We start from the raw sequence: 15079 nt of genomic DNA, 5'->3' as shown, positions 1-15079 counted from the left end.
CATCAGATCACCTCTCTCTGTAGTCTCTCGTGTGTCTCTAGATGGTGCCATCAGATCACCTCTCTCTGTAGTCTCTCGTGTGTCTCTAGTCGGTGCCATCAGATCACCTCTCTCTGTAGTCTCTCGTGTGTCTCTAGATGGTGCCATCAGATCACCTCTCTCTGTAGTCTCTCGTGTCTCTAGATGGTGCCATCAGATCACGTCTCTCTGTAGTCTCTCGTGTCTCTAGATGGTGCCATCAGATCACCTCTCTCTGTAGTCTCTCGTGTCTCTAGATGGTGCCATCAGATCACCTCTCTCTGTAGTCTCTCGTGTCTCTAGATGGTGCCATCAGATCACCTCTCTCTGTAGTCTCTCGTGTCTCTAGATGGTGCCATCAGATCACCTCTCTCTGTAGTCTCTCGTGTGTCTCTAGACGGTGCCATCAGATGACCTTTCTCTGTAGTCTCTCGTGTGTCTCTAGTCGGTGCCATCAGATCACCTCTCTCTGTAGTCTCTCGTGTGTCTCTAGATGGTGCCATCAGATCACCTCTCTCTGTAGTCTCTCGTGTCTCTCTAGGTGGTGCCATCAGATCACCTCTCTGTAGTCTCTCGTGTGTCTCTGTAGATGGTGCCATCAGATCACCTCTCTCTGTAGTCTCTCGTGTGTCTCTCTAGTCGGTGCCATCAGATGACCTTTCTCTGTAGTCTCTCGTGTCTCTCTAGATGGTGCCATCAGATCACCTCTCTGTAGTCTCTCGTGTCTCTCTGTAGATGGTGCCATCAGATCACCTCTCTCTGTAGTCTCTCGTGTGTCTCTAGTCGGTGCCATCAGATCACCTCTCTGTAGTCTCTCGTGTGTCTCTAGATGGTGCCATCAGATGACCTCTCTCTGTAGTCTCTTGTGTGTCTCTCTAGACGGTGCCATCAGATCACCTCTCTCTGTAGTCTCTCGTGTGTCTCTAGATGGTCCCATCAGATCACCTCTCTGTAGTCTCTCGTGTGTCTCTAGATGGTGCCATCAGATCACCTCTCTGTAGTCTCTCGTGTCTCTCTAGACGGTGCCATCAGATCACCTCTCTGTAGTCTCTCGTGTCTCTCTAGTCGGTGCCATCAGATCACCTCTCTCTGTAGTCTCTCGTGTGTCTCTAGATGGTCCCATCAGATCACCTCTCTCTGTAGTCTCTCGTGTGTCTCTAGACGGTGCCATCAGATCACCTCTCTCTGTAGTCTCTCGTGTGTCTCTCTAGTCGGTGCCATCAGATCACCTCTCTCTGTAGTCTCTCGTGTGTCTCTCTAGACGGTGCCATCAGATCACCTCTCTCTGTAGTCTCTCGTGTGTCTCTAGACGGTGCCATCAGATGACCTTTCTCTGTAGTCTCTCGTGTGTCTCTAGTCGGTGCCATCAGATCACCTCTCTCTGTAGTCTCTCGTGTCTCTCTAGGTGGTGCCATCAGATGACCTTTCTCTGTAGTCTCTCGTGTGTCTCTCTAGTCGGTGTCATCAGATCACCTCTCTCTGTAGTCTCTCGTGTGTCTCTAGACGGTGTCATCAGATCACCTCTCTCTGTAGTCTCTCGTGTCTCTAGATGGTGCCATCAGATCACCTCTCTCTGTAGTCTCTCGTGTCTCTAGACGGTGCCATCAGATCACCTCTCTCTGTAGTCTCTCGTGTGTCTCTCTAGACGGTGCCATCAGATCACCTCTCTCTGTAGTCTCTCGTGTGTCTCTAGATGGTGCCATCAGATCACCTCTCTCTGTAGTCTCTCGTGTGTCTCTAGACGGTGTCATCAGATCACCTCTCTCTGTAGTCTCTCGTGTGTCTCTCTAGACGGTGCCATCAGATCACCTCTCTCTGTAGTCTCTCGTGTGTCTCTAGATGGTGCCATCAGATCACCTCTCTGTAGTCTCTCGTGTCTCTCTAGACGGTGTCATCAGATCACCTCTCTCTGTAGTCTCTCGTGTCTCTCTAGACGGTGCCATCAGATCACCTCTCTCTGTAGTCTCTCGTGTCTCTAGACGGTGCCATCAGATCACCTCTCTGTAGTCTCTCGTGTGTCTCTGGACGGTGCCATCAGATCACCTCTCTGTAGTCTCTCGTGTGTCTCTAGACGGTGCCATCAGATCACCTCTCTCTGTAGTCTCTCGTGTGTCTCTAGACGGTGCCATCAGATCACCTCTCTCTGTAGTCTCTCATGTGTCTCTAGACGGTGTCATCAGATCACCTCTCTGTAGTGTCTCGTGTCTCTCTAGACGGTGTCATCAGATCACCTCTCTGTAGTCTTTCGTGTGTCTCTAGATGGTGCCATCAGATCACCTCTCTGTAGTCTCTCATGTGTCTCTAGACGGTGCCATCAGATCACCTCTCTCTGTAGTCTCTCGTGTCTCTAGATGGTGCCATCAGATCACCTCTCTCTGTAGTCTCTCGTGTCTCTAGATGGTGCCATCAGATCACCTCTCTCTGTAGTCTCTCGTGTCTCTAGATGGTGCCATCAGATCACCTCTCTGTAGTCTCTCGTGTGTCTCTAGATGGTGCCATCAGATGACCTCTCTCTGTAGTCTCTCGTGTCTCTCTCTAGATGGTGCCATCAGATGACCTCTCTCTGTAGTCTCTCGTGTCTCTCTAGACGGTGCCATCAAATGACCTCTCTCTGTAGTCTCTCGTGTGTCTCTCTAGACGGTGCCATCAGATCACCTCTCTGTAGTCTCTCGTGTGTCTCTAGATGGTGCCATCAGATGACCTCTCTCTGTAGTCTCTCGTGTGTCTCTAGATGGTGCCATCAGATGTCTTCTCTCTGTAGTCTCTCGTGTCTCTCTAGATGGTGCCATCAGATCACCTCTCTCTGTAGTCTCTCGTGTGTCTCTCTAGACGGTGCCATCAGATCACCTCTCTCTGTAGTCTCTCGTGTGTCTCTAGACAGTGTCATCAGATCACCTCTCTCTGTAGTCTCTCGTGTGTCTCTCTAGACGGTGTCATCAGATCACCTCTCTGTAGTCTCTCGTGTCTCTCTAGACGGTGTCATCAGATCACCTCTCTGTAGTCTCTCGTGTGTCTCTAGACGGTGCCATCAGATCACCTCTCTCTGTAGTCTCTCGTGTGTCTCTGTAGATGGTGCCATCAGATCACCTCTCTGTAGTCTCTCGTGTGTCTCTCTAGTCGGTGCCATCAGATGTCTTCTCTCTGTAGTCTCTCGTGTGTCTCTGTAGATGGTGCCATCAGATCACCTCTCTGTAGTCTCTCGTGTCTCTCTAGATGGTGCCATCAGATCACCTCTCTCTGTAGTCTCTCGTGTGTCTCTCTAGTCGGTGCCATCAGATGACCTTTCTCTGTAGTCTCTCGTGTCTCTCTAGATGGTGCCATCAGATCACCTCTCTCTGTAGTCTCTCGTGTGTCTCTAGATGGTGCCATCAGATGACCTCTCTCTGTAGTCTCTCGTGTCTCTCTAGTCGGTGCCATCAGATCACCTCTCTGTAGTCTCTCGTGTGTCTCTCTAGTCGGTGCCATCAGATGACCTCTCTCTGTAGTCTCTCGTGTGTCTCTCTAGACGGTGCCATCAGATCACCTCTCTCTGTAGTCTCTCGTGTGTCTCTAGATGGTGCCATCAGATGACCTCTCTCTGTAGTCTCTCGTGTCTGTCTAGACGGTGCCATCAGATGACCTCTCTCTGTAGTTTCTCGTGTGTCTCTCTAGATGGTGCCATCAGATGACCTTTCTGTAGTCTCTCGTGTCTCTCTAGACGGTGCCATCAAATGACCTCTCTCTGTAGTCTCTCGTGTGTCTCTCTAGACGGTGCCATCAGATCACCTCTCTGTAGTCTCTCGTGTGTCTCTAGATGGTGCCATCAGATCACCTCTCTCTGTAGTCTCTCGTGTGTCTCTGTAGACGGTGCCATCAGATCACCTCTCTGTAGTCTCTCGTGTGTCTCTCTAGATGGTGCCATCAGATGACCTCTCTCTGTAGTCTCTCGTGTGTCTCTAGATGGTGCCATCAGATGTCTTCTCTCTGTAGTCTCTCGTGTCTCTCTAGACGGTGCCATCAGATGACCTCTCTCTGTAGTCTCTCGTGTGTCTCTAGACGGTGCCATCAGATGACCTCTCTCTGTAGTCTCTCGTGTCTCTCTAGATGGTGCCATCAGATCACCTCTCTCTGTAGTCTCTTGTGTGTCTCTAGACAGTGTCATCAGATCACCTCTCTCTGTAGTCTCTCGTGTCTCTCTAGACGGTGCCATCAGATCACCTCTCTCTGTAGTCTCTCGTGTCTCTCTAGACGGTGCCATCAGATCACCTCTCTGTAGTCTCTTGTGTGTCTCTAGACGGTGCCATCAGATCACCTCTCTGTAGTCTCTCGTGTCTCTCTAGACGGTGCCATCAGATCACCTCTCTCTGTAGTCTCTCGTGTCTCTCTAGACAGTGTCATCAGATCACCTCTCTCTGTAGTCTCTCGTGTCTCTCTAGACGGTGCCATCAGATCACCTCTCTCTGTAGTCTCTCGTGTCTCTCTAGACGGTGCCATCAGATCACCTCTCTGTAGTCTCTTGTGTGTCTCTAGACTGTGCCATCAGATCACCTCTCTCTGTAGTCTCTCGTGTGTCTCTAGACTGTGCCATCAGATCACCTCTCTCTGTAGTCTCTCGTGTGTCTCTAGACGGTGCCATCAGATCACCTCTCTCTGTAGTCTCTCGTGTGTCTCTAGATGGTGCCATCAGATGACCTCTCTCTGTAGTCTCTCGTGTGTCTCTCTAGATGGTGCCATCAGATCACCTCTCTGTAGTCTCTCGTTTGTCTCTCTAGTCGGTGTCATCAGATCACCTCTCTCTGTAGTCTCTCGTGTGTCTCTCTAGTCGGTGTCATCAGATCACCTCTCTCTGTAGTCTCTCGTGTCTCTAGACGGTGCCATCAGATGACCTCTCTCTGTAGTCTCTCTTGTGTCTCTAGATGGTGCCATCAGATCACCTCTCTCTGTAGTCTCTCGTGTCTCTAGACGGTGCCATCAGATCACCTCTCTCTGTAGTCTCTCGTGTCTCTAGATGGTGCCATCAGATCACCTCTCTCTGTAGTCTCTCTTGTGTCTCTAGATGGTGCCATCAGATGACCTCTCTCTGTAGTCTCTCGTGTCTCTAGACGGTGCCATCAGATGACCTCTCTCTGTAGTCTCTCTTGTGTCTCTAGATGGTGCCATCAGATGACCTCTCTCTGTAGTCTCTCGTGTCTCTCTAGATGGTGCCATCAGATGACCTCTCTCTCGTCCTTTTTTCCAGGTGTCTCAGCACATTAGCACAGAACGGTCTGGAAGCCACCGGAGGCAGCAGGCGTATATAACCCCCACCCTGGCCCAGGCACCGTACTCCTTCCCGCACAACAGTCCCAGCCACGGAGCGGTCCACCCTCACCTGGCGGCTACAGCCCACCTGCCCAGCCAGCCGCACCTCTACACCTATACGGCACCAGCTGCTTTGGGATCCACCGGCACCGTGGCTCATCTAGTGGCATCTCAAGGATCCGCACGCCACGCCGTGTACCCCACCAGTATCGTCCCCGTCAGCATGGCATCCCGACTGCTTCCATCTCCAAGTCTTCACCCTAGTCAGTACCAGGCTCAGTTCGCACATCAGACTTACATCCCGGCATCTCCAACTTCCACGGTCTACACTGGATACCCCCTGAGTCCGCCAAAGGTTAATCAGTACCCCTACATCTAGACCCCCGGGGAATGAAGAGTAACTCAGGGGATGCACAGACTAAACCTGGAGATGCGCCCCCTGCTGGTAACTTTCTTCCTTTGTGGACATCTGATGCCACCCAGCGAGGAGGAGAGGAGGTGCGGGGGTGCTAAGGATGGGACCACTGGAACCTTCCACCACCTAGGTGTGGACCTTGCCCATGTGACGAGAGCCTCTCCCCTGGACTGTTGGGGAGGTCGGGCATCTCTGTAGGCCCCGCCCCCGAAGAGCCGCCTGGAGACGTTGTATTTATTGATCGTAGATCGCCAGGTTCTGGTGCCGTAGACCTAGAAGCTTATACAGAGTCTATAGAGTTAGGGTTCTGGATCATTCTAGATTTTAATTTCTGGTTTTTAATATTCGCAGAGAGGTTGACGTGTATTTGCACTCTGCGCCAAAGGGAGACCCCACTTAGTTTTGTTTCCCTCCCCCACTTTAAACCCCTCCCCCTTTCGGTATAAGGGGGAGGGGCTACTCTGGATACCTCGGATAACACGTTTGCACCGTTTTTTAGTTTGGAAGCCCCCCCGATGGTATTTTAGACGCGGCTTTTTAACGTTTTACAGGACGGCGGCGGCAGACTCCATTTTTAAAAATACCAAAAGGAAAAAAAAGGGGGGGGGGGGGGGCAAAAAATATTTTACTCTGTGAAGAGGGATCTGGGAAGTCGTTTAAAGGGGTGCGAGGAAGGATGACCGTGGCTACGTGGAGCGAAGACCAGGGGAATGATGGGAAAAGACGTGGAAACTTCCGGAAGGACTTGAGTCGGACACCGCTGCTAATCTCTATTCTGAGTCACTTTATTAGTTCCTCCCCCTGCGCTGCAGTGCGGCTGAGCGCGGCCTCCTCCCCCCTGCGCTGCGGTGCGGCTGAGCGCGGCCTCCTCCCCCCTGCGCTGCGGCTGAGCGCGGCCTCCTCCCCCCTGCGCTGCGGTGCGGCTGAGCGCGGCCTCCTCCCCCCTGCGCTGCGGTGCGGCTGAGCGCGGCCTCCTCCCCCCTGCGCTGCGGTGCGGCTGAGCGCGGCCTCCTCCCCCCTGCGCTGCTGTGCGGCTGAGCGCGGCCTCCTCCCCCCTGCGCTGCGGTGCGGCTGAGCGCGGCCTCCTCCCCCTGCGCTGCGGTGCGGCTGAGCGCGGCCTCCTCCCCCTGCGCTGCGGTGCGGCTGAGCGCGGCCTCCTCCCCCTGCGCTGCGGTGCGGCTCAGCGCGGCCTCCTCCCCCTGCGGTGCGGCTGAGCGCGGCCTCCTCCCCCTGCGCTGCGGTGCGGCTGAGCGCGGCCTCCTCCCCCTGCGGTGCGGCTGAGCGCGGCCTCCTCCCCCTGCGGTGCGGCTGAGCGCGGCCTCCTCCCCCTGCGGTGCGGTGCGGCTGAGCGCGGCCTCCTCCCCCTGCGCTGCGGTGGGGCTGAGCGCGGCCTCCTCCCCCTGCGTTGCGGTGCGGCTGAGCGCGGCCTCCTCCCCCTGCGCTGCGGCTGAGCGCGGCGCTCGCGGGTTCTGCGCCTCCCGTACTCTATTACCATGATGTAGAGAGTTTGTTTTTACTTTCAGGTTGCACAAAACAAATCTTCTTTGTTTTTATTTTTTATTCTCCCCGTCGTCCGAGACACTAACCACAGAACTATCGGCATGTGACGTGGTGATGTCCCGATACCGCGTGTGTGCGCGCGTGTCCCCCGCCATTATATGTCCTCTGCTCCTAGTGCCTTACAAACCGCTGAACGTGTCTGGTCCTCGTCGTTTCTCTAACATTGTCTCCCGTTAGGTCGGTTGTCAGGGAGTCACCCCTCCCCCACCCCCGGTGCTGGAGCGTCACAGGCCCTCAGTCTTCTGTTCCTTCCCCACTAAGCTTCGGGGGGTGACATCCGCGTCCGTCCAGTATTAGTCGTATCACAAAGTGTGGGAAAGAATAAAACCTGTAATAATCACCCGTGTGCGGCTCTCTGTGTAACCAATCATTGGCGGGGGCAGGAGGGGACAAGCTGAGGATGAAGGCACCTCAGCAGGAGGGAGGAAGTGATGTGCTGGGGATGAAGGCACCGCAGCAGGGAGGAAGTGACGTGCTGGGGATGAAGGCACCGCAGCAGGGAGGAAGTGACGTGCTGGGGATGAAGGCACCGCAGCAGGAGGGAGGAAGTGACGTGCTGGGGATGAAGGCACCGCAGCAGGGAGGAAGTGACATTCTGGGGATGAAGGTACCGCAGCAGGGGGGAGGTGACGTGCTGGGGATGAAGGCACCGCAGCAGGGAGGAAGTGACATGCTGGGGATGAAGGTACCGCAGCAGGTGGGGAGGTGACGTGCTGGGGAAGAGGGCACCGCAGCAGGGAGGAAGTGACGTGCTGGGGAAGAGGGCACCGCAGCAGGGAGGAAGTGACGTGCTGGGGAAGAAGGCAGCGCAGCAGGGAGGAAGTGACGTGTTGGGGATGAAGGCACCGCAGCAGCGAGGAAGTGACGTGCTGGGGATGAAGGCACCGCAACAGGGAGGAAGTGACATACTGGGGATGAAGGTACCGCAGCAGGAGGGAGGAAGTGATGTGCTGGGGATGAAGGTACCGCAGCAGGAGGGAGGAAGTGATGTGCTGGGGATGAAGGCACCGCAGCAGGGAGGAAGTGACGTGCTGGGGATGAAGGTACCACAGCAGGGAGGAAGTGACATACTGGGGATGAAGGTACCGCAGCAGGGTGGAGGTGACGTGCTGGGGAAGAAGGCAGCGCAGCAGGGGGGAGGTGACGTGCTGGGGAAGAAGGCAGCGCAGCAGGGGGGAGGTGACGTGTTTGGGATGAAGGCATGGCGGCAGGGAGAGGGGACGTGCTGGGGAAGTAGGCAGTGCGGCAGGGGAGATGTAACGTGCTGGGGATGAAGGTACCGCAGCAGGGAGGAAGTGACGTGCCGGGGATGAAGGCAGCGCAGCAGGAGAGAGGTGACATGCTGGGGATAAAGGCACCGCAGCAGGGAGGAAGTGACGTGCTGGGGATGAAGGCACCGCACAGCAGGGAGGAAGTGACGTGCTGTGGATGAAGGCACCGCAGCAGGGAGGAAGTGACGTGCTGGGGATGAAGGCACCACAGCAGGGAGGAAGTGATGTGCTGGGGATGAAGGCACCGCAGGAGGGAGGAAGTGATGTGCTGGGGATGAAGGCACTGCAGCAGGGAGGAAGTGATGTGCTGGGGATGAAGGCACCGCAGCAGGGAGGAAGTGATGTGCTGGGGAAGAGGGCACTGCACCAGGGAGGAAGTGACGTGCTGGGGATGAAGGCACCACAGCAGGGAGGAAGTGATGTGCTGGGGATGAAGGCACCGCAGGAGGGAGGAAGTGATGTGCTGGGGATGAAGGCACTGCAGCAGGGAGGAAGTGATGTGCTGGGGATGAAGGCACCGCAGCAGGGAGGAAGTGACGTGCTGGGGATGAAGGCACCGCAGCAGGGAGGAAGTGACGTGCTGGGGATGAAGGTACCGCAGCAGGGAGGAAGTGACGTGCTGGGGATGAAGGCACCGCAGCAGGGAGGAAGTGACGTGCTGGGGAAGAAGGCACTGCAGCAGGGAGGAAATTACGTGCTGGGGAAGAGTGCACTGCAGCAGGGAGGAAGTGACGTTCTGGGGATGAAGGTACCACAGCAGGGAGGAAGTGACGTGCTGGGGAAGAGGGCACCGCAGCAGGGAGGAAGTGACGTGCTGGGGATGAAGGTACCGCAGCAGGGAGGAAGTGACGTTCTGGGGATGAAGGTACCGCAGCAGGGAGGAAGTGACGTTCTGGGGATGAAGGTACCACAGCAGGGAGGAAGTGACGTGCTGGGGAAGAAGGCCCCTGCAGCGGTCGAACCGCTTGGATCCAGGGTCTGCTGTGGCTCGAGGGTCTCCGGATCCGGGGGCTCTTGAAAAGGGGGTATTTACAGGGGATAAGAGTTTGTGACACCACCCGTGGTTTGCGGTAATTGGGAGTACCGCCGCTGCCGATGGGAGTACCCAGGGAGATGGAGTGGGGCAGCCAGATGACGTTTCCTCCACAGGTAGGAGAGGCCTCGGGACTCTGGATGGTGGTGGTGTAGGGAGCGTGGTGCAGGTTGGAAGCAGGGGAGGACAGCGCACTCACTCAGGCAGTGTTGGTGTTGATGCGACCGCAAAGCAGACTCTGACACAAATGTAAACCAAGTCTCTGGGTGCCGCTGCCACTTCAGGGGAGCCCGTCCGTGCGTCCGCTCCCTTTGGTATTGCTGATGGTCTGTACCTTGCCTCCATGCACTGTATTTTAGATGTTCTGAATGACCCCTATGCTTGAAGCTGTCGGGGGTCCCACTCCCCACTGTTTAGTAATGCTGTGCTGTCGATGGCTGACACTTGGGATTTCAGTGGGCCGCATGGGTTGGAAAGCCCTATCCCCCTCGTTGTGTTGATGCCTTCGATCTCTGAGCTCTTGGGGAAAGTCCATAAAGAAACTATCCTCCACAGGTGAATTATCAGGTTGCGTGAAGCTTCATCCTGATTTAGGGTCCAGTACCCCGCCATGCTCGGTACCAGTCCGGTTACGAGATATTCCGGTGCCAACCGTTCCCCAAAACTAAGCCTGGCACCTTTCTCCAATACCCTGCGACCGGGTCTCCGACTTCACCGGTTCCAGACCATTGTCCGCGACCTAGCCCACGTCTTCCAGGGAGCTCCAACTCCCTCAGCTCCTCACTCTCTGAGGGCTACCACTGCTCTGACTCTGCCACTCCCCCAGTCTGTCTGACCCCTAGGCGGGTGGCCCTGTTCCAGCTAGACCACCCACTGGTGTGCCTGACAGGGTGTGGTGTGAGGTGTGACTAATATTTGCATGCTGATGGAGCAATACCAAAAGTCAGGATCCCAAAACCATGGGGGGTTGAGTCCTGCACCAGACAAGAAAAGGAAGTGCAGGACCCTGTGACACCCTGACTAGCTCAGGGGCGTCACAGGGGCATTGTTTGAAAGAAGATGGGATGCCATGACCTGGAGGAGGAGTGACTTTACAGAGCGGAAGATGACCATGGCAAGGAGGATTGGACGGCAGGGAGGAAGTGCATTGTGTCATGGAGGGTTGGATGCTGTGGCAGAGAGGAAGAGCACAGTGACAAGAAGAGGGTGATGTGGCAGAAAGGATGGGAGCCGAGGCGGGGAGGGGAGGGCACTGCAGGAGAGAGGCGAGGACAGGGTGGAGAAGAGGGGAAAGGAGAGCACTGCAGGAGAGAGGAGAGGACAGGGTGGAGAAGAGGGGGCAACCTACTGGGAAGGAGGGTACTGCCGGAGAGAGGACAGGGTGGAGAAAAGGGGAAAGGAGAGCACTGCAGGAGAGAGGAGAGGGGACAGGGTGGAGAAGAGGGAGAAGGAGAGCACTGCAGGAGAGAGGAGAGAGGACAGGATGGAGAAGAGGGGGGAGGAGAGCACTGCAGGAGAGAGGACAGGGTGGAGAAGAGGGGGAAGGAGAGCACTGCAGGAGAGAGGAGAGGACAGGGTGGAGAAGAGGGGGCAACCTACTGGGAAGGAGGGTACTGCCGGAGAGAGGACAGGGTGGAGAAAAGGGGAAAGGAGAGCACTGCAGGAGAAAGGAGAGAGGACAGGGTGGAGAAGAGGGGGAAGGAGAGCACTGCAGGAGAGAGGAGAGGGGACAGGGTGGAGAAGAGGGGGAAGGAGAGCACTGCAGGAGAGAGGAGAGAGGACAGGGTGGAGAAGAGGGGGAAGGAGAGCACTGCAGGAGAGAGGACAGGGTGGAGAAGAGGGGGAAGGAGAGCACTGCAGGAGAGAGGACAGGGTGGAGAAGAGGGGGAAGGAGAGCACTGCAGGAGAGAGGAGAGGACAGGGTGGAGAAGAGGGGGAAGGAGAGCACTGCAGGAGAGAGGAGAGAGGACAGGGTGGAGAAGAGGGGGAAGGAGAGCACTGCAGGAGAGAGGAGTGGACAGGGTGGAGAAGAGGGGGAAGGAGAGCACTGCAGGAGAGAGGAGAGAGGACAGGGTGGAGAAGAGGGGGAAGGAGAGCACTGCAGGAGAGAGGAGAGAGGACAGGGTGGAGAAGAGGGGGAAGGAGAGCACTGCAGGAGAGAGGAGAGAGGACAGGGTGGAGAAGAGGGGGAAGGAGAGCACTGCAGGAGAGAGGAGAGAGGACAGGGTGGAGAAGAGGGGGAAGGAGAGAGCACTGCAGGAGAGAGGACAGGGTGGAGAAGAGGGGGAAGGAGAACACTGCAGGAGAGAGGACAGGGTGGAGAAGAGGGGGAAGGAGAGCACTGCAGGAGAGAGGAGAGGACTGGGTGGAGAAGAGGGGGCGACATACTGGGAAGGAGGGCACTGTGGCGATGAGACCAGGAGGCTGTGGAGGGACGAGCACCATCTTTTCTCGCGAGATTTTACTTAGGAGAAAGAAAAGTTTCCAAAACTGCAAAATAAAAATAAGGCACTATCTGACGAGCATTCGACTAAACAAGGTTAACTCCGATGCTGCCGAGGTAAGAATACAAAATAAAAGGGAAGATAAGACGTGATCTCAGAGAAACATTTCCAGATTGATTTTTTATTTAAAATAATAATAATAAAAATTCTAACACCACAAAGAGAAGAGGACACAATCTGGGATTGATGACATCACAAACCGGGCGTGTCTGTCAGGTGTGTCTCATCAGTGATGTCATCACCAGGGGGTGAGGCTGTATATAAGGGGTGTGGTCGCCTGCCATATCAGTGATGTCATCACCAGGGGGCGGTGCTGACAACCTCACACAGGGAATAGAATGGTTGTCAGCAGTAATAGATGATTAGCTGGGTCACATATAGTAAGCAAAAAGGGGATGGGAAGTCAGATTTGACGGCACAATCAGCGTTCATTTAATTAACGCATGAAATCCTGGCTGTGGAGCTGTCCTGGCATAAGAGTTTCCACCAGTAGAGGGAGACACAAGCCCAACATATATATGATATACAAGTCTTTATTATCTATCTGCCCTGCTATACATGGGATATCTATTATTAATGTGTGGGCACTTCCATGCTCGGGTCCTCAGTATTCCTAACTAGTGATGAGCGGGCACTACCATGCTCAGGTGCTCAGTACTGGTAACTAGTGAGGAGCGGGCACTACCATGCTCAGGTGCTCAGTACTGGTAACTAGCGATGAGCGGACACTACCATGCTCGGGTGCTCTGTACTGGTAACTAGTGATGAGCGGGCACTACCATCCTCAGGTGCTCAGTACTATAACTCGTGATGAGCGGGCACTACCATGCTCAGGTGCTCAGTACTGGTAACTAGTGATGAGCGGGCACTACCATGCTCAGGTGCTCAGTACTGGTAACTAGTGATGAGCGGGCCCTACCATGCTCAGGTGCTCAGTACTGGTAACTAGTGAGGAGCGGGCACTACCATGCTCAGGTGCTCAGTACTGGTAACTAGTGATGAGCGGGCACTACCATGCTCGGGTGGTCAGTACTCGTAACTAGTGATGAGCGGGCACTACCATGCTCAGGTGCTCAGTACTGGTAACTAGTGATGAGTGGGCACTACCATGCTCGGGTGCTGAGTACTCGTAACTAGTGATGAGCGGGCACTACCATGCTCGGGTGCTCAGTACTGGTAACTAGTGATGAGCGGGCACTACCATGCTCGGGTACTCAGTACTGGTAACTTGTGATGAGCGGGCACTACCATGCTCAGGTGCTCAGTACTGTAACTCGTGATGAGCGGGCACTACCATGCTCAGGTGCTCAGTACTGGTAACTAGTGATGAGCGGGCACTACCATGCTCAGGTGCTCAGTACTGGTAACTAGTGATGAGCGGACACTACCATGCTCGGGTGCTCAGTACTGGTAACTAGTGATGAGCGGGCACTACCATGCTTGGGTGCTCGGTACTGGTAACTAGTGATGATTGGGCACTACCATGCTCGGTACTGGTAACTAGTGATAAGCGGACACTACCATGCTCGGGTGCTCGGTACTGGTAACTAGTAATGAGCGGGCAGTACCATGCTCGGGTGCTCAGTACTGGTAACTAGTGATGAGCGGGCACTACCATGCTCAGGTGCTCAGTACTGGTAACTAGTGATGAGCGGGCACTACCATGCTCGGGTGCTCCGTACTGGTAACTAGTGATGAGCGGGCACTACCATGCTCGGGTGTTCAGTACTGGTAACTAGTGATGAGCGGGCACTACCATGCTCGGGTGCTCAGTACTGGTAACTAGTAATGAGTGGGCACTACCATGCTCGGGTGCTCAGTACTGGTAACTAGTGATGAGCGGGCACTACCATGCTTGGGTGCTCGGTACTGGTAACTAGTGATGATTGGGCACTACCATGCTCGGTACTGGTAACTAGTGATGAGCGGACACTACCATGCTCGGGTGCTCGGTACTGGTAACTAGTGATGAGCGGGCACTACCATGCTCAGGTGCTCAGTACTGGTAACTAGTGATGAGCGGGCACTACCATGCTCGGGTGCTCAGTACTGGTAACTAGTGATGAGCGGACACTACCATGCTCGGGTGCTCTGTACTGGTAACTAGTGATGAGCAGGCACTACCATGCTCAGGTGCTCAGTACTGGTAACTAGTGAGGAGCGGGCACTACCATGCTCAGGTGCTCAGTACTCGTAACTAGTGATGAGCGGGCACTACCATGCTCGGGTGCTCGGTACTGGTAACTAGTGATGAGCGGGCACTACCATGCTCAGGTGCTCAGTACTGGTAACTAGTGATGAGTGGGCACTACCATGCTCGGGTGCTCAGTACTGGTAACTAGTGATGAGTGGGCATTACCATGCTCGGGTGCTCAGTACTGGTAACTAGTGATGAGCGGGCACTACCATGCTCGGGTGCTCTGTACTCGTAACTAGTGATGAGCGGGCACTACCATGCTCAGGTGCTCAGTACTGATAACTAGTGATGAGTGGGCACTACCATGCTCAGGTGCTCAGTACTGGTAACTAGTGATGAGTGGGCACTACCATGCTCGGGGGCTCAGTACTGGTAACTAGTGATGAGCGGGCACTACCATGCTCGGGTGCTCAGTACTGGTAACTAGTGATGAGCGGGCACTACCATGCTCGGGTGCTCAGTACTGGTAACTAGTGATGAGCGGGCACTACCATGCTCGGGTGCTCAGACCTCGTAACTAGTGATGAGCGGGCACTACCATGCTCGGGTGCTCGGTACTGGTAACTAGTGATGAGCGGGCACTACCATGCTCGGGTGCTCGGTACTGGTAACTAGTGATGAGCGGGCACTACCATGCTCGGGTGCTCGGTACTGGTAACTAGTGATGAGCGGGCACTACCATGCTCGGGTGCTCAGTACTGGTAACTAGTGATGAGCGGGCACTACCATGCTCGGGTGCTCAGTACTGGTAACTAGTGATGAGCGGGCACTACCATGCTCAGGTGCTCAGTACTGGTAACT

At 55.1% G+C, this 15079-nt stretch overlaps 1 protein-coding gene across 1 annotated transcript in view; it reads left to right on the top strand.

Moving 5' to 3' along the window:
* The window catches only part of HIPK2 (homeodomain interacting protein kinase 2), an 82403-nt gene extending 75290 nt beyond the window's left edge, over window positions 1-7113 (top strand). The window contains 1 exon segment of the mRNA XM_075343535.1: window positions 5237-7113. Coding sequence (XP_075199650.1) covers window positions 5237-5677 — 441 coding nt within the window. The 3' untranslated portion in view covers window positions 5678-7113.
* Window positions 7114-15079: the final 7966 nt, after the last annotated feature.

This window comes from Anomaloglossus baeobatrachus, chromosome 4 (genome assembly GCF_048569485.1).
Source record: "Anomaloglossus baeobatrachus isolate aAnoBae1 chromosome 4, aAnoBae1.hap1, whole genome shotgun sequence".
In the NCBI taxonomy this organism is placed as follows: Eukaryota; Metazoa; Chordata; class Amphibia; order Anura; family Aromobatidae; genus Anomaloglossus; species Anomaloglossus baeobatrachus.
Note: the sequence above shows the minus strand (reverse complement) of the source record. Positions and strands in the feature narration are given on the sequence as shown.